This window comes from Mercenaria mercenaria, chromosome 11, assembly GCF_021730395.1.
Source record: "Mercenaria mercenaria strain notata chromosome 11, MADL_Memer_1, whole genome shotgun sequence".
Taxonomy (NCBI): Eukaryota; Metazoa; Mollusca; class Bivalvia; order Venerida; family Veneridae; genus Mercenaria; species Mercenaria mercenaria.
In genome coordinates this window covers 74,274,048-74,301,780 of record NC_069371.1, presented here as the reverse complement: position 1 = coordinate 74,301,780, position 27,733 = coordinate 74,274,048, and the positions used below count along the sequence as shown (strand labels likewise).

Here is a 27,733-nt window from a genome sequence, read left to right as displayed (position 1 = left end):
ACAAAATTACTCGGATATTATCATATCGCTTTCAGTGGCGGAGAATGCAAACGAAAGACCGACGGAAAAATAAAAAAAAGTAAGTATCAGGTGTAGCAGATGCTACTGACAGTCATGAGTGGCCTTAATTTACATATTTAGTAATACTTGTTAGTAATGACAAGTGAATTTGACCCGTGCTCGGCTGACAACCATATTTTAGTCGAGTTTTCGTACCGTTTCGTTGTGCAAACAAGGGTTTTTATCAGTCTGGTCATATTTTTTCAGTCCCAGGTCCGATACTCGTGCCTGTGGAGATTGGATGCATCAAGTTTTAAGTTAGAGCCCTCTTTCCACATAAGGGATTGTTCCCTCCTAGCCAGTTCGTAGTGGAATTTAGTATGTTAGCAAAGGGGAATTAAAAAAAAAGTAATTTTATTAAATTTCAGAAGAAATAGAGTTTAAAAAAACACATTGCGGTGTGCTTTAACCTTTAGCCTGCCAAATTTCTAAAATGGACTGGTCCATCATTCAGTTTTGACAGTACCAATTATTATTGGAAGGGGTGTTCATTGAAAATTTACTGACTGACTGAATAGCGAACAGAGCAGACCATGATCAGCCTACACAGACATGCACAGCTGATCTTGGTTTGCGCTGGTTGCAAAGGCAGAATCACTTGCTGCCAGCAGGCTAATGGTTTAAAGGTAATTTAAAAGATGTACTAATCTATTTGCACAATTTTATATCAATCGCAATATTTTCCTTTTGGTAACCTGATTGACAATTTATGAATTGCCAAGCTAGATAGATTTGTTATTTGAAATGCATGTTTGGTAATTTGGTTTAATAACTATTGTAATGAATTCAAAAGATATTAAAGATATCTGTCTGTCTTGTGTGTCCGTCTGTCACAAAGAATGGTCCGCACCAGTGTTTTTATGTCCATTGTCCGTCCACAATTTCCTTTTGAACACGATAGATACCACATTTTGTATTTGATTTTAATCAAACTTGCACACAACTTGTATGGTCATAATATCTCAGTTCCTTTCGAAAACTGGCTAGATCCCATCATGGGTTCCAGAGTTACGGCCCCTTAAAGGGCCGAAGTTTGCTATTTTTGGCTTGTGAACACTATAGAGACAACATTTTGCAGTCAACTTTAATCAAACTTGCACACAACTTGTATTGGCATAATATCTCAGTTCCTTTCGAAAATTGGCCAGATCCTGTCATGAGTTCCAGATTAATGGCCCCTTAAAGGTTCAAAATTTGCTATTTTGGCTTTTGCAGCCATATAGAGACTTCATTTATGGTTTGATTTGATATAAATCTGCAAAATATCTACAACAACAATAAATCTTGGATTCCATAGTGAATCTGTCAGATCCAATCATAGGTTCTAGAGTTACGAACCCTGATTGACCCTTAAAAGAGCCAAAAGTTGGTAATTTTTACCTTGTGAACACAATAGAAGTGACGTTTTATATTTGATTTTAACAACACACACAACTTAAGTCAGAATAAGATCTCGGTTCCTTTCGAAGACCGGCTAGATTCCATCATGGGTTCTAGAGTTACTGCCCCTGAAAGGGGCAAAATTTTCTATTTTTGCCTTTTCAGCAATATAGAGGTTTCATTTATGCTTTGATTTGATACAAACTTGAACAGAATGATTATCATGATAATCTCTAGGCTGGATCGAAACTAGGTCATGTTGGGTCAAAAACTAGGTCATCAGGTCAAATAAAAGGCAGGTATTTTTTTAGTGTTTCAAACCTCGGGTCCGGGGCCCATTCAATTGGGAAAAATGGTGTGTAAAACCTAACAATTTGGAAATTCAAAAAATAAGTTTAGCCATCATAAAACCTTTATTTCAGACTTGTCTTTGTTGAATGTCACATACCTCGGAATTGGGAAAATAAGCAAATTTTTTTGCAATTGGGATGGGGCCCAAATTCAGCCCCAAAATCAGCCTTAAAAAATCCCTGAAAGGAAAAGCTTGTAAACAACCTAGAGGCCCTATTTATTACCCTATCTTCATGAAACTTGGTCAGAATGTTTATCTTGATGGTTCCTAGGCCAAGTTTGAAACTGGGTCATATGGGGTCAGAAACTAGGTCACCCAGTCAAATCAAAGGAAAAGCGTGTTAACACTCTTGTTCATTTGATGTGCATGAAACTTGGTCAGAATGTTTGTCTGCATGAAATGTTTGAATTTTTATCTGGGTCATGTGGGGTCAAAAACTAGGTCACCAGGTCAAATCAAAGAATAAGGTTGTTTACACCCTAGGGGGCACATTTTTATGCCCCTGAAGGGAGGCATATTAGTTTTCAACTGTCCATCCGTTCGTTCGTTCGTTCATCACAAGGTTAACTTTTTGCATGAAGGCACTTCACATGCTAATAGTACTTATTGAGTACACGACCCCAATTGACTTTGGGGCCACCAGGTCAAAGGTCAAGGTCACCAGGTCAAAGGTCAAGGTGCTGTGGGGGCATTTGTCACCATTAGTGACAGCTCTTGTTTATTCTATCTTCATAAATTTTGGGCAGAATGTTTGTTATCATGAAGTGTTGGACAAGTTCGTATCTGGGTCATGTGGGGTCAAAAACTAGGTCACTAGGTCAAATCAAAGAAAATGTTTGTTTACACTCAAGATGCCACGTTTTTTGGTCCAATCTTACTGAAAATTGGCCAGAATATTTGTTTCCATGTAATCACTAGGTAAAACATGTTTACACTGTTATGGTGTGTTGCACAGGTGAGCGACCTAGGGCCATCTTGGCCCTCTTGTTTATTAAAATGTCACATTTAAGAAAGAAAAAAAATGGTCATAAAATCTATCGTTATGCATTAAGTTAACAAATTGTCTTGTGTTTCAAATATTTAAGGTTTCATTCTTCATAGACCTGTACAGTCTTGTTTGAAAAAGTTGAAAAAAATAAGTAAAACAAATTAACTTCGGGAATTTTAGCTTTGACATTGGGGAAAAAACATGCTGTTTGCCATTGGGAATGGAGCCCAATTTCCGCCCCAAATTGGGCAAATAAGAAACACTGCGCACTAGTCCTCTGAATTTACTTGTGGGATTTCAACCAGATGTGTAGGGATGCTCAGTACCATGGCTAGTTTTGCATATTGTTGGCATTTTGTGGTTAAAACACATTTTGTTGAAGTTATTGCTCTAGTTGTCTATTAGATTTTGGCATTTTTCAGTGGGCTTTTTGCAAGCAGTCCAGTCACTCTTGGAGGTTGTGAGCACATATTCTGCAAGTAAGTTGTTTTCAAGACTGTATTTACAATATGATAATTCTAACTTATCTAAGGACGGTTGCTGCAGTTTTAGTTTAAAAATTACCCAGTAATAGAAATTGTTCATACTTTGTATATGAACACAGTGTCATTATCTCTCTCTCTCTCTCTCTCTCTCTCTCTCCCCCGCCCACCCTCACCACTTGGGGAGACATATTGTTTTTAGCTCACCAGTCACAAAGTGACAAGGTGAGCTATTGTGATCGCGCAGCCAGGGTTAGACACTAACTTATTTGAACAAGGTTCCCAAAGGAATCTCTACTTTTTAAATCTGGGGGTCCTCCTCAGGCTTTGGGATCCCTCATAATATGATATATAAAAACAATCACAACAGGTGTCTTATGAGAAGTTACGGTCGTGACCCCAGTGGGATTCGAACCCGCAATCTCTGTATTGAGTGGCTGACACCTTAACTCCTACAGAAGAATGTATCCAACTGATATCAATTTACATGTTTCCCAATGTCAAGACAAGGTCTCGACTTTGGAGACACTTGTATCTTATAGATATAATCATAGTCAAGTCTATTGTGACAACCACTAAAAATTATAATATCAAAAAAAAAAAAATTCTTGAAATTCTCGACTTCTCTTCATATATTTTAAAATATAAAATCTTAATACTACCTGGCATTTATATTTCCGATGATACAGAATTTATTGTAGTTTCTCTTTGAGGTTCGAAGATATAAAGTGTTAAAGTAAGGGAATTATATTTTTAGGCATAAAATTCTGTTTTGGATTACTTTCAGATTGAAATTCATAAACAATTTCATTTTGATGTTTGAAAGTTTGATTTATAGTTAATAGACTTATCTTCCGAATCGGAATCGGTAAGTAGGTTTTCTATTTATATAAAAAAAAACAACATCAAACTGAATAACACTACAAAAATAACGGATCGTAAAATTTCTGAAAGTGCAAAAAGATCGCAGAGATCGAGACTCGTAACCGACTACAGTATTCTTGTACTAAAAATTAAAATATTTTTCGATAATATTAAGTAATATTTTGATGATCAAACGTCGGTACATCACGGGTGACCTCCGCTGCATTAACTCTTGGGATGTCATAAAATATTTGGAAGCCGCGGTCCTTCTGTTTTGATTAACACTTCCCGTTATGTAAGGCAAAGAGCTATAAAAATAAATATATTTTATACTTCTTTGTGTAAGGCCATAAATTCCAAGCCATTGTAAACACAGATTGTTGTTCAGGGGAAATCTGCATGTGTCACGCTTGACCTTCATGACCTAACACATTTAAAAATACTTAGATGTTAAATGGTTGTTATTTTTAGAACGAGGAAAGTCCCGCGAACCGGCCAGTTGTAGGCAGTTTTCTCAGTAATTTTCCATGACGTAGCGTCGTGCACATGTAGGAAAAAACCCCGGTGTCTTTCTTTGAAAAGTACCCGATATATTTAAATAGTAACCACATGATCTTGTACGTAAATAATGATGACGAAATCCCATATTTTGAGTTAGTAAACATCCGGAATTTGTTTCTTTAGGAAAAGAACGAAAATAAAGCGATTGATTATGAGACACGGGATAAAACGATTCTGTTTAAATGGCCGTTAATCGGTATTATACGTTTCTATCGGGTAACCGATAGACACGGGTGAATACGTTTCTGTTTGGTAATCGATAGATACGGTGATAAACGTATCGATGTGGGAAAGGGTTAAAATATTTTTCAAACAGGTATTTATCTTTTACTTTTTGGATATTATTGACCAAAAAAATAGGTATCCAGCCGGAATCCCAGCTTTTAGAAGTTGGTGTTCCTCCTCAAAATTTGGGATCCTCGGGCCCCCGGGACACCGTTAGTGTCGAACCCTGGCAGCGTCCGTCGTCCGTCCATGTGTGTGTCAGTCCGTAAACTTAAGCTTATGACCACTCTAGAGGTCACATTTCTCATGGGATCTTTAAAAAGTTGGTCAGATTGTTCATCTTGATGATATCTAGGTCAAGTTCGAAACTGAGTCACATGCGGTCAAAAACTAGGTCAGTAGGTCTAAAAATAGAAAAACCTTGTGACCTCCCTAGAGGCCATATTTTTCAATGGATCTTCATGAAAATTGGTCAGAATGTTCACCTTGATGATATCTAGGTCAGGTTCGAAACTGGGTCACGTGCGGTCAAAAACTAGGTCATTAGGTCAGATAATAGAAAAACCTTGTGACCTCTCTAGAGGCCATATTTTTAAATGGATCTCAGGGGTGTAAAATTCTTTTTCACACCACTCGCCCTGCAGGACTAGTAGCTAGTAAAATCTACTCGCCCTTAGTGGACAGTCACTCGCCCTAATAATTGACATGTTTAATACTGTCACGTTTTATGAAAGGAGAATTATGTACAAGCAAATTTCAAACTTAACGCATAGCTCGTACACTACGTTTCCTTTTTGATTATCCGTTTTTGTTACTCTTTAAATTTCCTTTTCACACCAGACATTCATTTTTCTTTCACTAATTTGTCATCTCCACCACCAAGTTGCTTTCCATAATAACTGCATCGATAGTAAAAATAAACACAGTCTAACCCCTGCCGTAGTTTCCCAAAGTGTCAGGAAAGTATTAAACATCAGTTATTTTAATTTTCTCAAGACTTATTTCCTGAAAAAAAAATATTTTGAAAAGTGTCCTAAAAATATGGACACAATAATCATATTCCACCTACCCGTCTTGAAACGAAAAGAAAAAGTTGACGATCATCGGTAATTATTCTGTTGATAAACTAAGTAATTGGCCTGTTTTCATCATCAATTAACATCCTCTCAAAGAGCTAAAAGAAGTGTGTTGGTATCATGACATCTGAAATGGAGATCAAAGCGGTATTGTCGCACGAGATTGTCATGGCATTACGTCATATTACAGTTTTTGCGCCATGCGACTATTTGCCCTCAAGGAATATTTTATATAAAATAAAAATACATGCACAAAGATTCATTTAAAACTATTAAAAACCGCAACAACATCATTTCGTTTTATTTTAAAACCACATTTCTATTTACGTCCACGAGACATTTTTACCAAAAAAAAAAAAAAAAAAAAAATCGTTTTACTCAATGTATTTAAATTACTGCCGCTTTTTCATTATTTAAGATTTTTTAATTTTGTTTTTTGTTCTTTCTGGTCAAAAGTCTGCATTTTATGCCCATAGTATGTATCACGTATTTTCTCTTAGAAAGAAATCAGTAATTAAGATCGCGCTGTTTGAAATTTAACAAATGATTATATGAAAATTCCACCGTTTTCATACAAATTTGCTTATATTTCCGTCGATATTTTATTGAAATCTTAGTAGATTTCAAATTGTATTACTTCTCAAGCGATGTTGAAATACTGAAGCGATAATGTTAAAAAATGAATGCACTACGCACGTTTTTTGTGTACGTGTCCATAAACAAAAGTAACGGAGATGTGAATTTGATACTACGATAGATCGCACGTGCTATCGGAATGGAAAATTACTGGCATGACGTTTTGATATCTTTACGATTCGCGGGTAAATTCCAGTCAAAGTAGCAACTGAACTATCTCAAAGTTTGTTGAGGTTTTTCAAGATGTAATTTCTAAATTTCATTAAAGCTACGACGTAAAAACCACTCGCCCGATCGGTAGAGTATACAGCGAGATCCACTCGTCCTATCCATACTTTAACTCGCCAATGCGAGCGGGCGAGTGGAATTTTACACCCCTGGATCTTCATGAAAATCATAGTCCTCTTGTTGCCCTTTCTGTCCGTCTGTCCATCACACTTCATTTCCAGTCAATAACTGGAGAACCATTTGACCTAGAACCTTCAAACTTCATAGGGTGGCAGGGCTTATGGAGTAGTCGACCCCTGTTTTTTGGGTCATTCCGTCAAAGGTCAAGGTCACGGGCCTGAACATGGAAAACCATTTCAGATCAATAACTTGAGAACCACTTGACCCAGAATGTTGAAACTTCATAGGATGATTGTTCATGCAGAGTAGATGACACCTATTGATTTTGAGGTCACTCTGTTAAAGGTCAAGGTCACAGGGGCTTGAACATGGAGAACCATTTCCAATCAATAACTTGAGAACCGCTTGACCCAGAATGTTGAAACTTCATAGGATGATTGGACTTGCTGAGTAGATGACCCCTATTAATTTTGGGGGTCGCTCTATTAAAGGTCAAGGTCACAGGGGCCTGAACATTGAAAACCATTTCTGGTCAGTTACTTGAGAAATGTTGAAACTTCATAGGATGATTGGACATGCAGAGTAGATGACCCCTATTGATTTTGGGGTCACTCTATGAAAGGTCAAGGTCACAGTGGACAGAACATGGAAATCCATTTCCGGTCAATAACTTGAGAACCATTTGACCTAGAACCTTCAAACTTCATAGGGTTATACGACTTACAGAATAAATGACCCCTATCGTTTTTTAGGTCACTCCATCAAAGGTCAAGATCACAGGGGGCTGAACATAGAAAACTCTTTTCAATCAGTAGCTTGAGAACCACTTGACCCAGAATGTTGAAACTTAATAGGATGATTGGACATGCAGAGTAGATGACCCCTACTGATTTTGGGGGTCACTCGATCAAAGGTCAAGGTCACAGTTCATAACTTGGCCCAGAGTGTCGCAATTCATAACTTGGCCCAGAGTGTTGAAACTTAGTGGGATGATTGGACATGCCAAGTAGATTATCCCTATTGCAGCCAACCATCAGTGTCTCTCTGAATTTCGCTCCAGTCGCCTATTGACTTCTTGCCTATACGACTGTGCATTGGGAAGACATGCGCTTCTCTACAAAAGCATCTTCTATTGTTAGAAACAGAAGTATGAAAAAAAAAATCGAAGGTCACCATGCTTGTTCAGGAGTTATCTGCCCTTGAATATGCAAATTTGAAGAAAGATCTGGTTTTAAGGGTAGATAACTCTGGCCTATGATTGCTTTTGTATTTTTCTGTTTCTAACATGAAACTGTGTTCATATACAAAGTTTTAACAAATTCTATTATTCGGAAATTTTTGCCCCATCTCGCATACAAGAAACTGATGTAAGTGTCTTTAAGAAAGACTTTGTCTATAAAAAGGCAGTTTAAAGAAATTTCATTCAACAAATTGAAAAATAGAGACAATGGAAGATGGCGCTACAACACGTAGCAAAGTGACAAGGTGAGCTTTTGTGATCGCGCTGCGTCCGTCATCCGTCCGTGCGTAAACTTTTGCTTGTGACCACTCTAGAGGTCACATTTTTCATGGGATCTTTATGAAAGTTGGTCAGAATGTTCATCTTGATGATATCTAGGTCAAGTTTGAAACTGGGTTACGTGCAGTCCAAAACTAGGTCAGTAGATCTAAAAATAGAAAAACCTTTTGACCTCTCTAGAGGCCATAATTTTAAATGGATCTTCATGAAAGTTAGTCAGAATGTTTACCTTGATGATATCTAGGTCAAGTTCGAAACTGGGTCTTGTGCCATCTAAAACTAGGTCATTAGGTCAAATAATAAAAAAACCTTGTGACCTCTCTAGAGGCCATATTTTTCATGGGATCTGTATGAAAGTTGGTCTGAATGTTCATCTTGATGATATCTAGGTCAAGATGGAAACTGGGTCAACTGCGATCACAAACTAGGTCAGTAGGTCTAAAAATAGAAAAACCTTGTGACTTCTCTAGAGGCCATACTTTTGAATGGATCTTCATGAAAATTGGACAGAATGTTCACCTTGATGATATCTAGGTCAAGTTTGAAACTGGGTCATGTGCGTTCAAAAACTAGGTCAGTAGGTATAAAAATAGAAAAACCTTTTGACCTCTCTAGAGGCCATATTTTTCATGAGATTTTCATGAAAATTGGTGAGTATGTTCACCTTGATGATATCTAGGTCAAGTTCAAAACTGGGTCACGTGCCTTCAAAAACTAGGTCATTAGGTCAAATAATAGAAAAACCTTGTGACCTCTCTAGAGGCCATAGTTTTCATGGGATCTGTATGAAAATTGGTCTGAATGTTCATCTTGATGATATCTAGGTCAGGTTCAAAACTGGGTCACATGAGCTCAAAAACTAGGTCAATATGTCAAATAATAGAAAAAAACTACGTCATACTCAGTTCAAAACTGGGTCATGTGGGGACAGGTGAGCGATTCAGGACCATCATGGTCCTCTTGTTTATTGAAACTGTTGGTTCGGCCGTATATAGACCATACAAAAACATGAGTTATAATGTATCAAAATAGTGCCAGGACGATTTTAAAATATGTTACTATAAATAGTTTGAAAAATATGAATTAGTAATGAAATTTGATTATCTGTGTAATAAATTTTGTAATAAATTAATGAAACAGACCTGTGTTTTCTAGATTGTAAAATTTTAGTTTCTCTCATTTGGATATGAAAACAAGATTGAAACAACTGCGAAATATTTCGATTTATGTCGCAATTATCTGCAGCTTGTGTTGTGAGGCTTACCTTGGTACAGCATGCCCCGTGTGCAGTATTCCAGCCGATGTGAAGGATGCTGATGTAGACAGACAACTGTTCAACCTGGCGTCATTGTGTGCTAGACTGAGGCAAGAACTGGCTGTAGATGAGAAAGTTTTAGATAACTATAAAGGTTTGTACAGTTGTATAAAGTTGGATAAGAGTGAGATCATTAATATTTGTAGAGTACTAATATTTTGTGCTAGCATCAATCATTAACCCTTACCCTGCTAAATTTCTATAATGAACTTGTCCATCTTTCAATTGGGACAGTACCATTAACTGTTAAAAGGGGTGTTTACAAAAAAGATACTGACTGAATGGCGAACAGTGCAGACCTTGATCAGACTCCATGGATGACGCAAAGGCAGAATCCATCTTGTTCAGCATGATAAGGGTTAAACTCAAATGAAGAAATAAACTTTCCATTCCTGCTTTCTTGTAAAATTGAAATTCATGAATTCATATCACCATAATGAAAAAGCTATATTGAACAAAACCACAATATTTCATGCGCAGGAAATGAAATGACTTTACAGTATGATACTTAACTCAATTTAAATGCATGCTGGATATCAAACAAATGATTTATATGTCTTAAGAAAAGCCGAGAATAGCATTTGTGTCTCTCCATAGACTGTGGAAAAAATGTTGTGGCTAGTGCACCAGGGCTGACTGAAGCTGTTTGTGGTTCCCGGCAATTTTCCTGTGGTTCCCGGCAATTTTCCTGAATTTCTATGTTTGGATAGCTTAAAATCCTGAATAACCAAGCAATTTATGCATTCCCTTGCAAACCTGAAACGATCAGTGTTTCATTGTATATTTGATTGATTATAAATTTGTATTTCTAGAGAACGAGGATCCTCAGATTCAGTGCACACCAAATCAACCAATCCCAGGATCTGCATCATATGATAATACATCTGTATTAAACCATGATCATGTGACTGATACTAAAAATAGATCATTGAGTAAACAAGTTGCTGGAAAGAAAGTAGTCCTTTCACCAGCAACAGAAGGTAAAACCAGAATTAGGAAAAGAAAACAGCAAGAAAAGGAAGAAACAAAGCAAACTAATGCCACTAAATGTTCAGAGACTGCAAAAAGATCTATTGAAAAGCGTGACAGTAAGAGAGCAATCTCTAAAGTTCCCTCGCCAAATGAGAAATCACCAAATAAGAGAAGGAAAAGTTTACCGATCGATCAGACGACTTTGACACAGTTTTACGATTATGATGAAGATGAGGAGGAATTGAATTGTTCAGATAAAGCAGATGATAGTGAAAATGAAAAGACAACAAAAAGTGAAAGGAAGTGTAGAAAGACTCAAAAAGCCATTAATGTACCAAAAACAAGACTTAGACATAGTTTAGATAGTAACATTGGGAAGGTAACTCCGGAAAAAGTTACTCCCTCTGCAAAGAGTACATCAACAGCAAAAAAGAGGAAAGGGAAGAAAAAGGCAACTGAAGGAGATGAGAGTGCTTTGGATGTTTCAGTTAGTGACACTGGGAGTGTTGGTCAGAGGACACCTGTGTCTGCAAAGTCAAGGTCGAAGTTAACAGGTGTTCATACCCCAGTTATTAACAGTGAGAAACAAGGTATGGCTGAAAGGATTAATTAATCCATATTTTTTCATTTTGTTTCTTCCTTTTTTACTTAAGCAGGTTTATTTTATTAAAGGGGAAATATTTCATTCAGAGGTGAATGGGTATGGGTCACTTAATTTTGTGCGGAAGGTGAGAGGAGGTGGAAACAGGTCAGTTTTAGGGCAAAAGGGAATAAAAATAGTGAAATAAAGTTGTTTTATGGGAAGCCTGCATGGTCTTCAAAACTTTTTACAGGGTAGTGGGCCTTTAAATGGCACCTTTTTAAAAGTACTATAAGTAAAAGCTTTGTTTAGTTAAGAAGTACATTCCATATCTCTTGATATAAACTGTTCTAGTCTGCCCAAAGAAAGAATTGGTTTCTAAAGAATTAAGAAATGAAGAAAGATGAAAAAATGGTAGAAAATACTGTGAAATCAAATCTTGTCTGTTTAGTGAGCACACCAAAAGGGAGACAACTGGGAAAAGACCAGAGGTCTGCACAGTCACCTGCCTTGAATAAGAGAAATGCAAAAGGTGAAACTCCTCTTCAAGTTGCTGCTATCAAGGTAAATTTTGTTTGCCTTCAGTTTGTACATATCTATGTTTACTGTAAATGGGTTCATGAAAGGCATTAATTGTTTATATATGACCATTTTTTGCTGCCATTTCCGATTTCAATTTCTTACAAGTGTTTTGTTCACCGTTAGGAAGAGCTCTCGTTCAACAGTTTAAGAAGCTGTCATACTATTAATAAAGACAATCTCTTAATAAAAGCCACTGCTATAAAACTGCTTCAGAAGCCTAGTGGTAGAGTGCCCGCATCGTGTGCAGGAGGTTGTGGGTTGATCCCTAGCCGCCTCATAGAAAGACAGAAAAAATGGTACTAACAGCTTCATCACCTTAAGAGGATAGTGCTAGGACTGGTCAGCCCAGTGTCAGTATAATGTGACTGGATGGGGTATCATGTGGCATGTCTAAGGTGTGATATACCAGTGAGGCAGCACAATAAATTTGGGCATTGTGCTCACTGCTACAAGTAGACACTGTCGTTTATACAACTGAAAAATTGTTGTACAAGACTTACACCAAACACACACACATGCTTACAAAGTACTATGATCTTGTCCTTTTTAGCAAAAATAGTATAAATTTACCTCTGTTTAGGGACAACCTGTCAACAAAGACCACTATTTCTGTTTCCTATGAGGATGGGGTTGGCTGTGTTTGATAAAGCTGAATATAATGATGTTTCTTTCAGAATGACATAGACAGAGTGAAGCAGCTGCTTGGTGAAGGAGCTAATCCGAATGTACGAGATAATGCTGGATGGACTCCACTGGTAAGAGCACAGGAGGTTTTGTCAACTGAGTCAAAGTTCTTAGACTGGGAGGGGGGAGTTGAGATATTCATTTTTTGCAGGAAAATGAGAGCTGTTCTACTCGTGTGAGCATTGGTGTCACACTTTGGTTAAAGATTTGTATGCAAAGTCATAGTAGCAACAGTAATATGTATCGGATTGAAAGGTCACATAGTACATCTCAGTGATCAGACCTACTGAAAATAACTAAGTTTAGTAACTCTTCATTGAATTTAATATGAATTGTGGCTCTTTTCTACTTGAAATTCGATTAAAGTTTTGCATGCAATTATCAGACTGTATCTCTGTAGTAAAAAAATATGTTTTGAAGTCAGTAAAGTTTCACTTGCAAATAACCATCTAATTTAATCTCAGTATTAACTGTTTGTTTTGAATTTAAACCTCCCACAATGCTTCCCAGTCATCCAGACAGTATACTGAAGGTCGATGCCTCTACCGTGGTTTATACCCATGTCTGAAATGATGCCCAGAGGGGAAGGTCAGGTCTCTCCACCACAGAAGTTGGAAAGGGACGTACATTGTGTTTAGATGACCTAAAAGCCAGCACGAATAAAATGACTTTTATATTTATGGATTTAACTAGTATTTTAAATGAAAATGTTCATGTATATACGAGTTTCATTCCATGTGCCATTTTTTGACAGCATGAAGCTTGTAACCATGGTTACCTGGAGATAGCCAAGTTATTACTGGACCATGGTGCCATGATAAATATACCAGGATTAGAGAATGACACACCATTACATGATGCCATTAACAATGGTCGGGTGGACTGTGTGAAACTTCTAGTATCCAGAGGAGCCTCTCTCACACTTAGGTAAGTTATGTAACTGGTGTGGCAGTTGTCTAAGATACTAAAAAATGACACTGTTATATGATGTCATTAACAGTGGAAGAGTGGACTGTGTTAAACTACTTGTTTCTGGAGGAGCCTCTCTCACTCATAGGTAAGTTATGTAACAGGTGTGGCAGTTGTCTAAGATACTAAAAATGGCACGGTTGCATGATGTCATTAAACGATAGACAAATACAGTAAAACACTGTTCACTTGGTTGCTTGGGGTTGAGCAAAATATATAAGTTATCCTGGATTTCGATCAGTCCAAAGATAGAAAATAAAAAGGAAACTGGATGGTGGTAACATGAATTGCTCTTGCTCAGATGCATGAATCATTGGTGCTTGAACTGCAGTGTTTCACTGTAGACTGTTCAGTATTATTCTTCTCCTGTGCTTTGTCTTAACTTTTTATGGAACTCTTTCTGAAATTGCTTATTTAAAGTTGAGGGAATTAAATATTGAAAGTCAATGTGAATTCCGTCATATACTATAGATCAGAAGATTTACATTAAATGAGACATGAAAGCAAATTATAACACAAGGAAATGGTGTACAAACCTGTTATTAAAATGACGGAGATACTGGACAAGAGTCTAAACATACTTAGTTTAATCACCTATGGACAACAAATTTTGCTAATGATGTAAGAGTTTTAGTCTCATCTTGGAACTTAGTAGATGCAAATCTAAGCTCAGGAGTATGACTGTTGATTATTGTTGAAGATTGTTGCGAACTAAGCAGGAGAAAATATGCCTGATACCATTCTGAATTTTTGTTTTAAATTGAAGAATAAAATACATCTCCTTAAACAGAAATGTAAGCATGTATCCTCCTGTCAGTATTTCAACCATTGTATTTGACTGTTATACACTGAGAGGATATTTTGCATGGTGCCACCCATCAGTATTTCCTGCATTGTTTTTGACTGTTGTACAGTGTGGATATTTTGCATGGTGCCACCGATCATTATACCCCCACCAAACATGTTTGAGGGGGGTATATAGGAGTCAGTTTTGTCGCGTCCCGTCGCGTCCCGTCCCGTCCCGTCCCGTCCCGAAATCTATTATCTCAGTTATTACCAAATGGATTTGATTCAAACTTAAAATACATGTTCCACCTTATCACCCACATCATGTGACACAAGTTGCATAACTCTTGACACCAAGTTTTCATGAATTATGTCCCCTTTTACTTAGAATTTAAGGTTAATTTTGTTGTATTTTCACTATATCTCAGTTATTACTAAATGGATTTGATTCAAACTTAAAATAGATGTTCCACCTCATCACCCACATCATGTGACACAAGGTGCATAACTCTGACACCATTTTTAGCTCGACTATTCGAAGAATAGTCTAGCTATTCTACTCACCCTGGCGTCGGCGTCGGCGTCACACCTTGGTTAAGTTTTTGCATGCAAGTACATACAGCTATCATTTAAAGGCATATAGCTTTGAAACTTATTTATTCTTTTTCTAGGTCAATTACCAACCTCACTGGGTCAAGTTCCATAACTCTAACATGTATTTTGAGCAAATTATGCCCCCTTTTGGACTTAGAAAATTCTGGTTAAAGTTTTACATGCAAGTTACTATCTCCAAAACTAATGCAGATATTGAATTGAAACTTCACATATGTCTTTGGGGTTATAAAACTAGGTGATAGCACCAAGTCCCATAACTCTGACCTTCATTTTGGCCAAATTATGCCCCCTTTTGGACTTAGCAAATTCTGGTTAAAGTTTTGCGTGCAAGTACATACAGCTATTACTAAAAGGCATATAGATTTGAAACTTATTTTTTCTTTTTCTAGATCAATTACCTACCTCACTGGGTCAAGTCCCATAACTCTGACATGTATTTTGAGCAAATTATGCCCCCTTTTGGACTTAGAAAATCCTGGTTAAAGTTTTGCATGCAAGTACATACAGCTGTTACTAAAAGGCATATAGATTTGAAACTTATTTTTTAGCTCGACTATTCATAGAATAGTAGAGCTATTGGACTCGACCATGCGTCGGCGTCGGCGTCGGCGTCTGGGTCCGCGTCCGCGTCCCAATTTGGTTAAGTTTTGTATGTAAGCTGGTATCTCAGCAACCACATGTGGGAATGGTTGAAACTTCACACACTTATTCACTGTGATAAACTGACTTACACTGCACAGGTCCCATAACTCTATTTTGCTTTTTAGCTCACCTGTCACAAAGTGACAAGGTGAGCTTTTGTGATCGCGCGGTGTCCGTCGTCCGTCAGTGCGTCCGTGCGTCCGTAAACTTTTGCTTGTGACCACTCTAGAGGTCACATTTTTCATGGGATCTTTATGAAAGTTGGTCAGAATGTTCATCTTGATGATATCTAGGTCAAGTTCGAAACTGGGTCACATGCTTTCAAAAACTAGGTCAGTAGGTCTAAAAATAGAAAAACCTTGTGACCTCTCTAGAGGCCATATATTTCACAAGATCTTCATGAAAATTGGTCAGAATGTTCACCTTGATGATATCTAGGTCAAGTTCGAAACTGGGTCACGTGCCATCAAAAACTAGGTCAGTAGGTCTAAAAATAGAAAAACCTTGTGACCTCTCTAGAGGCCATATATTTCACAAGATCTTCATGAAAATTGGTCAGAACGTTCACCTTGATGATATCTAGGTCAAGTTCGAAACTGGGTCACGTGCCTTTCAAAACTAGGTCAGTAGGTCTAAAAATAGAAAAACCTTGTGACCTCTCTAGAGGCCATATATTTCACAAGATCTTCATGAAAATTGGTCTTAATGTTCACCTTGATGATATCTAGGTCATGTTCGAAACTGGGTCACATGCCGTCAAAAACTAGGTCAGTAGGTCTAAAAATAGAAAAACCTTGTGACCTCTCTAGAGGCCATATATTTCACAAGATCTTCATGAAAATTGGTCAGAACGTTCACCTTGATGATATCTAGGTCAAGTTCGAAACTGGATCACGTGCCTTCAAAAACTAGGTCAGTAGGTCTAAAAATAGAAAAACCTTGTGACCTCTCTAGAGGCCATATATTTCACAAGATCTTCATGAAAATTGGTCAGAACGTTCACCTTGATGATATCTAGGTCAAGTTCGAAACTGGGTCAGGTGCCTTCAAAAACTAGATCAGTAGGTCTAAAAATAGAAAAACCTTTTGACCTCTCTAAAAGCCATATTTTTCATGGGATCTGTATGAAAGTTGGTCTGAATGTTCATCTTGATGATATCTAGGTCAAGTTCGAAACTGGGTCACGTGCGGTCAAAAACTAGGTCAGTAGGTCTAAAAATAGAAAAACCTTGTGACCTCTCTAGAGGCCATATATTTCATGAGATCTTCATAAAAATTGGTCTGAATGTTCACCTTGATGATATCTAGGTCAAGTTCGAAACTGGGTCACATGCCTTCAAAAACTAGGTCAGTAGGTCAAATAACAGAAAAACCTTGTGACCTCTCTAGAGGCCATATTTTTCATGGGATCTGTATTAAAGTTGGTCTGAATGTTCATCTTGATGATATCTAGGTCAAGTTCGAAAGTGGGTCACGTGCCATCAAAAACTAGGTCAGTAGGTCAAATAATAGAAAAACCTTGTGACCTCTCTAAAGGCCATATTTTTCATGGGATTTGATGAAAGTTGGTCTGAATGTTCATCTTGATGATATCTAGGTCAAGTTTGAAACAGGGTCATGTGCGGTCAAAAACTAGGTCAGTAGGTCTAAAAATAGAAAAACCTTGTGACCTCTCTAGACGCCATACTTTTGAATGGATCTCCATAAAAATTGGTCAGAATGTTCACCTTGATGATATCTAGGTCAAGTTTGAAACTGGGTCACATGCCATAAAAAACTAGGTCAGTAGGTCAAATAATAAAAAAACCTTGTGACCTCTCTAGATACCATACTTTTCATGGGATCTGTATGAAAATTGGTCTGAATGTTCATCTTGATGATATCTAGGTCAAGTTTGAAACTGGGTCAACTGCAGTCAAAAACTAGGTCAGTAGATATAAAAATAGAAAAACCTTGTGACCTCTCTAGAGGCCATATTTTTCATGAGATTTTCATGAAAATTAGTGAGAATGTTCACCTTGATGATATCTAGTTAAAGTTCAAAACAGGGTCACGTACCTTCGAAAACTAGATCAATAGGTCAAATAATAGAAAAACCTTGTGACCTCTCTAGAGACCATATTTTTCAATGGATCTTCATGAAAATTGGTCAGAATTTTTATCTTGATAATATCTAGGTAAAGTTCAAAACTGGGTCACATGAGCTCAAAAACTAGGTCACTATGTCAAATAATAGAAAAAATGACGTCATACTCAAAACTGGGTCATGTAAGAAGAGGTGAGCGATTCAGGACCATCATGGTCCTCTTGTTTACAAAATTATGCCCCTTGTTTGACTTACAAATTTTTGGTTAAGATTTTGTATGTAAGCTGGTATCTCAGTAACCACTTGTGGGAATGGATTGAAACTTCACACACTTATTCACTGTGATAAACTGACTTACATTGCACAGGTCCATAACTCTATTTTGCTTTTTTACAAAATTATGCCCCTTTTTCGACTTAGAATTTTTTGGTTAAGGTTTTGTATGTAAGCTGGTATCTCAGTACTCACTAATTGGAATGGATTGAAACTTCACACACTTGTTCACTGTCATGATCTGACATGCACAAAGCAGGTTCCATAACTCTATTTTGCTTTTTTACAAAATTATGCCCCTTTTTCGACTTAGAATTTTTTGGTAAGGTTTTGTATGTAAGCTGGTATCTCAGTATCCACTAATGGGAAAGGATTGAAACTTCACACACTTGTTCACTGTCATGATATGACATGCAGTGCAAAGGGTCAATAACTCAACTTTGCATTTTACAAAATTATGCACCTTTTTAAACTTAGGAGTTTTGGGTTAAGTTCTTATATGTAAGCTGGTATCTCAGTACCCTCTAATGGGAATGGATTGAAACTTCACACACTTGTCCACTGTCATGAGCTGATAAGCACTATGCAGGTTCCATAACCCTATTTTGCTTTTTTTAAATTATGCCCCTTTTTCGACTTTCGTATTCATTCAATCGACAAGGCTGTTGAATAGTCGAGCGTTGCTGTCCTCCGACAGCTCTTGTTCTTTTTCTAGATCAATTACCTACCTCACTGGGACAAGTCCCATAACTCTGACATGTATTTTGGGCAAATTATGCCCCCTTTTGGACTTAGAAAATCCTGGTTAAAGTTTTACATGCAAGTTACTATCTCCAAAACTAATGCAGATATTGAATTGAAACTTTACATGTGTCTTCGGGGTTATAAAACTAGTTGATAGCACCAAGTCCCATAACTCTGACCTTCATTTTGGCCAAATTATGCCCCCTTTTGGACTTAGAAAATTCTGGTTAAAGTTTTGCGTGCAAGTACATACAGCTATTACTAAAAGGCATATAGATTTGAAACTTATTTTTTAGCTCGACTATTCGAAGAATAGTCTAGCTATTCTACTTACCCTGGCGTCGGCGTCGGCGTCACACCTTGGTTAAGTTTTTGCATGCAAGTACATACAGCCATCAATTAAAGGCATATAGCTTTGAAACTTATTTTTTCTTTTTCTAGGTCAATTACCAACCTCTCTGGGTCAAGTCCCATAACTCTGACATGTATTTTGAGCAAATTATGCCCCCTTTTGGACTTAGAAAATTTTGGTTAAAGTTTTACATGCAAGTTACTATCTCCAAAACTAATGCAGATATTGATTTGAAACTTCACGTGTCTTCGGGGTTATAAAACTAGTTGATAGCATCAAGTCCCATAACTCTGACTTTCATTTTTGCCAAATTATGCCCCCTTTTGGACTTAGCAAATTCTGGTTAAAGTTTTACGTGCGAGTACATACAGCTATTACTAAAAGGCATATAGATTTGAAACTTATTTTTTCTTTTTCTAGATCAATTACTAACCTCACTGGATCAAGTCCCATAACTCTTACATGTATTTTGAGCAAATTATTCCCCTTTTTGGACTTTGAAAATTCTGGTTAAAGTTTTACATGCGAGTTTCTATCTCCAAAACTAATGCAGATATTGAACTGAAGCTTCACATGTGCCTTCGGGGTTATAAAACTAGTTGATAGCAGCAAGTCCCATAACTGATATGCATTTTGGTCAAATTATGCCCCCTTTTGAACTTAAAACTCTTTTGATATTTAACCTTTTTGGGTAATATTTTCCTGCTTCTGGGACAATATTTCGAATAGTCGAGCTTGGCTGTCTTATGGACAGCTCTTGTTCTTTTTCTAGATCAATTACCTACCTCACTGGGACAAGTCCCATAACTCTGACATGTATTTTGGGCAAATTATGCCCCCTTTTGGACTTAGAAAATCCTGGTTAAAGTTTTACATGCAAGTTACTATCTCAAAAACTAATATAGATATTAAATTGAAACTTCACATGTGTCTTCAGGGTTATAAAACTAGTTGATAGAATCAAGTCCCATAACTCTGACATGTATTTTGGGCAAATTATGCCCCCTTTTGGACTTAGAAAATTCTGGTTAAAGTTTTGCGTGCAAGTACATACAGCTATTACCAAAAGGCATTTAGCTTTGAATCTTATTTATTCCTTTTCTAGGTCAATTACCAGCCTCACTAGGTCAAGTTCCATAACTCTTAACATGTATTTTGAACAAATTATGCCCCCTTTTGGACTTAGAAAATTCTGGTTAAAGTTTACATGCAAGTAACTATCTCCAAAACTAATGCAGATATTGAATTTAAACCTAACATGTTTCTTCGGGGTTATAAAACTAGTTGATAGCATCAAGTCCCATAACTCTGATATGTATTTTGGTCAAATTATGTCCCCTTTCGAACTTAAACTCTTTTGATATTTAACATTTTGGGTAATAATTTCCTTCTTCTGTGACAATATTTGGAATAGTCGAGCTTGGCTGTCTTACGGACAGCTCTTGTTTTATGAATTATACCCCTTTTACTTAGAATTTAAGGTTGATTTTGATGTATTTTCACTATATCTCAGTTACTACTGAATGGATTTGATTCAAACTTAAAATAAATGTTCCACCTCATCACCCACATCATGTGCCTACATCATGTGACACAAGGTGCATAACTTTTACACCTAGTTTTCATGAATTATGTCCCCTTTTACTTAGAATTTAAGGTTAATTTTGTTGTATTTTCACTGTATCTCAGTTATTACTAAATGGAACTGATTCAAACTTAAAATTGTTGTTCCACCTCATCACCCAGATGATGTGACATAAGGTGCTTAACTCTGACATAAATTTTTTATGAATTATGTCCCCTTTTACTTTAAATTTAAGGTTGATTTTGATGTATTTTCACTATATCTCAATTATTACAAAATGGATTTGATTCAAACTTAAAATAGATGTTCCACCTCATCACCCACATCATGTGACACAAGGTGCATAACTCTGACACCAATTTTTCATGAATTATGCCCCTTTTTACTTAGAATTTAAGGTTAATTTTGATGTATTTTCACAATATCTCAGTTACTACTGAATGGATTTGATTCAGACTTAAAATAGATGTTCCACCTCATCACCCACATCATGTGACACAAGATGCATAACTTTGACACTAATTTTTCTTGAATTGTGTCCCCTTTTACCTAGAATTTAAGGTTAATTTTGATGTATTTTCACTTTATCTCATTCTGATTGGCTTAGAGCCAAAGAGAAGTAACTTTTTTTTAACTTTTGTACTGAGTTTCTTTTTTTAGAAATCCTATTTTTAGATTTTCAATATTTTAGGTATTTTTCTAACTTTTTTATTGTAAGTCCTATGTAAAAAGTAAAAACATTTTTCTGTGGTAACATGGGTCAGTAAGACACTTTTTTGTATTCACTTTTAGTGTATCTCTAATATTAGAGATTTAATATATTTACTGGTATTACTATACTAGTATTATACTAGTATTACTTATATGTGGAAGCCCAGGATGAAGTACTCCAAAGTATTTTTAGCTCATCTGATTTTTTGAAAAAAAATGATGAGTTATTGTCATCACTTGAGCGGTTGTCGGCGTCGGCGTCTGCGTTGGCGTTGCCTGGTTAAGTTTTATGTTTAGGTCAGCTTTTCTCCTAAACTATCAAAGCTATTGCTTTGAAACTTGGAATACTTGTTCACCATCATAAGCTGACCCTGTATAGCAAGAAACATAACTCCATCTTGCTTTTTGCAAGATTGATGGCCCCTTTTGTACTTAGAAAATATCAGATTTCTTGGTTAAGTTTTATGTTTAGGTCAACTTTTCTCCTAAACTATCAAAGCTTTTGCTTTGAAACTTGGAATACTTGTTCACCATCATAAGCAGACCCTGTACATCAAGAAACATAACTCCATCTTGCTTTTTGCAAGAATTATTGCCCCTTTTGGACTTAGAAAATCAGTTTTCTTGGTTAAGTTTTATGTTTAGGTCAGCTTTTATCCTAAACTATCAAAGCTATTCCTTTAAAACTTGCAACACTTGTTCACCATCATAAGCTGACCCTGTACAGCAAGAAACATAACTCCATCCTGCTTTTTGCAAGATTTATGGCCCCTTTTGGACTTAGAAAATATCAGATTTCTTGGTTAAGTTTTATGTTTAGGTCAACTTTTTCTCTTAAACTATCAAAGCTTGCAACTCTTGTTCACCCTCATAAGCTGACCCTGTACAGCAAGCAACATAACTCCATCCTGCTTTTTGCAATAATTATTGCCCCTTTTGGACTTAGAAAAATGGTTGAATATTATGTTTAAGTCAACTTTTCTCATAAACTATCAAAGCTATTGCTTTAAAACTTGCAACAGTTTTTCACCATCATAAGTGGACACTGTACATCAAGAAACATAACTCTATCCTGCTTTTTGCAAGAGTGATGGCCCTTTTTAGACTTAGAAAATCATGGGTAGAAAATCATGGGTAGGACAATATTTCTATTACACAAAAAAAATCAGATGAGCGTCAGCACCCGCAAGGCGGTGCTCTTGTTAAGATTTCTTATGGTTGCCATTCTTCTGTGACAAGACCGTATGGTGGGGGTATGAGTCACTCCTGTGACAGTTCTAGTTGTTTCCAGCATTGTATTTGACTGTTATACACTGTGTGGATATTTTTAGGAACATGCATGGACATACAGCTTGGGACCTTGCTATTACACAGACAATGAAGAAAGCGCTAGAGACACCTGTTATGTCGTCTGCTGATACTCGGACCAGTCAGGTAGGTTGTCTGCTAGACTAGATAAAAGTAACTATTTTCTACATTTTCCCACACTAAAGGTTTCCATTATTTCCATTCCTGCTGGGATAATACACTGTTTTTGACCCAGGAAGATACAGAAGAGTTTCTTCAACACATCGTAATATCTTGGCAGTGTTGTAAATACTGGTTGATAATACAAAACTAAAAAACTGTAATAAATTGTAAACTGTAGTATAATTTTCAGCTTTGTACAGCCTGCTTCCCTATAAGGTATTGCTGTTTAAGCGCGTATTATCTATACTTTGGGGCCTCTGTGGTTAAGGTTGCAGACTTTGAAATGCCGCCACAGATGCAGGTCCGAGCTTCGCTTTAATTCTTTATTTGAGGAAGCCATCCACCTGTCTTACGGAAGGACCCTGGTTCTACCCAGTGCCTGACGTTTTATGCATGTGAAAACCAAATCGGTTGAAAACTGAAACTCAAGGTAATAAAACTATCATTCAGCTACAACATGAGGTACAGACTTTTTTCATTTTACATTTATTTTACAGCCAGTGGATGTATTGGAGTACCAGACACCTTGTCTGATGGGGACAGGCCTATCGAGAGAAGAAAAAGTTTTGTTACAGAAGGCAGCGTCACAGTTACAGGTCAAACTGCTAGATGAAGTCACCCCAGAAGGTTGGTACAGTGTCTGATATACAGTTTTAAAAAGTTGTCCCTATATTTATTTTGAAAAGTAAATGCACTCCTTGTTCCATCAAAAACAATGTCAGAATTATTAGTAAAGGTTGTGTCTCTGGTTGCACGTTCATGTATATTCTTGTTCTATATGTTAAAATGAAAACTAGTTGGTTGGCTCTTTTGTGAATACCAATTTCACCCGGTAAACCGATTTTGCAGGGTTCTCATTTTAGTCGGACTACTTGCACTGCATCAATTCACCTGCGGTGGGACATGCAGAATAGCCCGATCGAAAATATGGCGCATTTTGTCATACCCATTATGTGATGGGGATAACTTGCTGTTATGAATCGAGCCCACATAATCTTTAACTTTACCAACCTGTTTTAAATGAGAACTAACTGGGAAACCATTTGATTTGTTTGTGCTGTATTTCAGTGACCCACATAGTGACAAAGTTTAACAGTGAAGGAATGTGTCCAAGAACCATCAAGATTGTTCAGGCAATACTTGCAGGAAAATGGATCCTGAATATGGAATGTATGTTATGTCATAGCACAGAGCTAAATGTTTTTGAAAACTCTTTGATTTAACAGTATTTCGTTTTGTTTTTACATGCAACATATAACTAAATCATTGTTGAGATAATATCATAACTTAGGTCTTTTCTTTAAGGTATTATTTTCATTTTGATATGTCTTTCATATTTAATTTGATTAAAATGGTGCATGTATGGCACCAGATATTGTAGGTTGACATGATGCTAGCCGAAGCCCTGTTTTAAGTGTTAAAATTCAGTGATTAACATGTTATGTAGAATCACTTAGGAGTGCATATACCTCTACGTAGTTATTCTGCACACCTAATAAATAGTACAGTGTGTGTGAATTTAGTGTAAAGTTATATCTTTTTGTTCTGAAGCAACTTTTAGATTAATACATCAGATGTTATATCCCTCAGCGGCTTTATGATACCAAATATGTTGATGTGATGTCAATATTGCCAGGTTTAAATGAAAATGTGAATGGATTTTTTTTTTCAGACTAGAATATTAAATAACTACTGGTATGTTGTACCCTTCAGAATTTTCACTATGCACTAAGTGTGTAATGTTTATTCCAGGGTTAGAGACCAGTTCACAGCTTGGTAGTTTGGTATGTGAGGAAGCTTTTGAGGCACAGGGAACCAGCTTGTTCCCGCATGCTCAGGCTCCATATAAAGGCAGAATGAACAGGAAACAACAGGTAAACTACATCTGCCACACTATATTTATAAAAGAAGAAGTAATTTTATAATTTTATTTGTACACTTATTTTTATCTGGAAAACGTTATTCAATAAATTAAGAGGTTGCGAGTTCTGTCCGTTGGGTCCATGTTGTCTGTGACAATATGACAAGTTGTTTATCCTCCACCTATGATCCATGTTGGGAGGGGGCCTCTGTGGATGAGTGGTTAAGGTCACTGACTTTATTTTCTCCTCACAGATGTGGGTTTGAGCTTCACTTAGGGCCTAGAATTTTTCATTTGGGGAAGTGATCCAGCTGGCTTCAAGAAGGTCAGTGGTTCTACCTGGTGCCTGCCTGTGATGAAATAATACCTGGGATCTTCCTCTACCGTCAAAAGCTAGAAGTTGCCATATGACCAGTAATTGTGCCAGCGTGATGTTAAAACCAGCAAAAAACAAAACAAACCATTTGGGGAAATTGTCAGGGTCTTGCTGTTCTAAGTTCTTGCAGAGAACAATTTTCTTTTTACGTCCATGAATAGATATTCAAATAGCTTGGCAAAAACAATTAACCAGAATAAGATAAAAGGTGCCCCATGCCAAATCGGACCACAGATTCAAAGGTCGCAACCACACCTGAATGTAACATGTAACTCTATACTTGTACCATTATTGGACTTTTTAAAGCTTTTTTGAACAGAAGCAAAGTCATATTTATTATGAATATTAAAGATATTTTCCTTTTTCACTCCCTTTTCCACAGCTTCCAGGATTGTTTGATGGCTGTTACTTTTATTTCCACGGAAGTTTTGAATATGCCAACCCAACAAAAGAAGATTTCATCAGTATTGTAACTGCTGGAGGTGGCAAACTGTTGAGTCGTGAACCAAAGCCGGGTCATCTTGAGATGACATTGACAGTACCGTACCATGCGGATGTGAAGAGTGAACTTGCTTCATGCTGTGTTTACATTGTTCATGAAGCAAATGTTAAGTTTAAACCAATCAGGACTGCGAACATGTGTTCTATTCCAGCTACATGGATAATGGACTGTGTGGCAAATTTCAAACTGTTGCCACTACCTGATGTTAGTTAAAGCCATTTATCACTTATCAGTGTTTCTTGAAAAGTCAGAACTCTGAAAGATTAAAAGAGGCTTAAAAATTGAAATTATTACCGTTTCAAAACAATTCTTTCATTTGATAAAACTTAAGTCACATTGTTTCATCAGTGGAATGGTTTAATTCAGAACCAACACGTTAAAATAGTAACTGCAAAAAAGTGATTTTGAATGTCAAATTATTAGGACATCCAGATTACTGTTTAAGTGTTCAGTTATACGTATAAATAGTAATTGAGCAGTCATAATTTTCATATTCTGCTGTCAGAAGTAAAACTGTCGGATGTAAAATTGATTGCATACCAGTAAATTGCAAGTCGAGTACATGTATATTGAATAGTATAAAACAAATGTATTTGACCATAAAAACCTTTTGTTTTTTTACACCTATTAGATTGTATGTAGGACAGACTGGAGCCCTTTGTAGCTGCTGTTTGATCCATCAAGTCATGCCATAATTAAAAATTTGTTTGTGGAAACACAACCCAAAATTTTTTTGTGTGGGTAGGTAGGGAGGGGTTTTTTTTTTTTTTTTGCATATTATCATAGGTGAAGAACTTTTCATCTGACTGGCCAGAATAAAAAGTTGAGTCACAGCGATTTTCAAGGGTAGGTCATGTTATCGCAAACAAATGGTTTTTAGCATCTGATTATTTTTAGCTCACCTGTCACAAAGTGACAAGGTGAGCTTTTGTGATCGCGCAGTGTCCGTCCGTGCGTCCGTCCGTAAACTTTTGCTTGTGACCACTATAGAGGTCACATTTTTCATGGGATCTTTATGAAAGTTGGTCAGAATGTTCACCTTGATGATATCTAGGTCAAGTTCGAAACTGGGTCACGTGCCTTCAAAAACTAGGTCAGTAGATCTAAAAATAGAAAAACCTTGTGACCTCTCTAGAGGCCATATATTTCACAAGATCTTCATGAAAATTGGTCAGAATGTTCACCTTGATGATTTCTAGGTCAAGTTCGAAACTGGGTCACGTGCCGTCAAAAACTAGGTGAGTAGGTCTAAAAATAGAAAAACCTTGTGACCTCTCTAGAGGCCATATATTTCACAAGATCTTCATGAAAATTGGTCAGAACGTTCACCTTGATGATATCTAGGTCAAGTTCGAAACTGGGTCACGTGCCGTCAAAAACTAGGTCATTAGGTCAAATAATAGAAAAACCTTGTGACCTCTCTAGAGGCCATATATTTCATGAGATCTTCATGAAAATTGGTCAGAATGTTCACCTTGATGATATCTAGGTCAAGTTCGAAAGTGGGTCACGTGCCTTCAAAAACTAGGTCAGTAGGTCAAATAATAGAAAAACCTTGTGACCTCTCTAGAGGCCATATTTTCCACGGGATCTGTATGAAAGTTGGTCTGAATGTTCATCTTGATGATATCTAGGTCAAGCTCGAAAGTGGGTCACGTGCCTTCAAAAACTAGGTCAGTAGGTCAAATAATAGAAAAACCTTGTAACCTCTCTAGAGGCCATATTTTTCATGGGATCTGTATGAAACTTGGTCTGAATGTTCATCTTGATGATATCTAGGTCAAGTTCGAAAGTGGGTCATGTGCCATCAAAAACTAGGTCAGTAGGTCAAATAATAGAAAAACCTTGTGACCTCTCTAAAGGCCATTTTTTTCAGGGGATCTGTATGAAAATTGGTCTGAATGTTCATCTTGATGATATCTAGGTCAAGTTCGAAAGTGGGTCACATGCCTTCAAAAACTAGGTCAGTAGATCAAATAATAGAAAAACCTTGTGTCCTCTCTAAAGGCAATATATTTCAGGGGATCTGTATGAAAACTGGTCTGAATGTTCATCTTGATGATATCTAGGTCAAGTTCGAAACAGGATCATGTGCGGTCAAAAACTAGGTCAGTAGGTCTAAAATTATTAAAATCTT

General features: G+C 36.8%; 1 protein-coding gene across 1 annotated transcript in view; it reads left to right on the top strand.

The window, feature by feature from the left end:
* Positions 1 to 26,325, top strand: part of LOC123531670 (BRCA1-associated RING domain protein 1-like) — a 31,125-nt gene extending 4,800 nt beyond the window's left edge. Inside the window, exons 2-12 of the mRNA XM_053517760.1 lie at positions 3,203 to 3,259; positions 9,737 to 9,900; positions 10,619 to 11,368; positions 11,810 to 11,922; positions 12,615 to 12,695; positions 13,379 to 13,551; positions 22,719 to 22,821; positions 23,355 to 23,484; positions 23,926 to 24,027; positions 24,610 to 24,731; positions 25,477 to 26,325. Of these exons, the coding sequence (XP_053373735.1) occupies positions 3,203 to 3,259; positions 9,737 to 9,900; positions 10,619 to 11,368; positions 11,810 to 11,922; positions 12,615 to 12,695; positions 13,379 to 13,551; positions 22,719 to 22,821; positions 23,355 to 23,484; positions 23,926 to 24,027; positions 24,610 to 24,731; positions 25,477 to 25,809 (2,128 nt within the window). The 3' untranslated portion in view covers positions 25,810 to 26,325. The remainder of the gene's footprint in view (positions 1 to 3,202; positions 3,260 to 9,736; positions 9,901 to 10,618; positions 11,369 to 11,809; positions 11,923 to 12,614; positions 12,696 to 13,378; positions 13,552 to 22,718; positions 22,822 to 23,354; positions 23,485 to 23,925; positions 24,028 to 24,609; positions 24,732 to 25,476) is intronic.
* Positions 26,326 to 27,733: the final 1,408 nt, after the last annotated feature.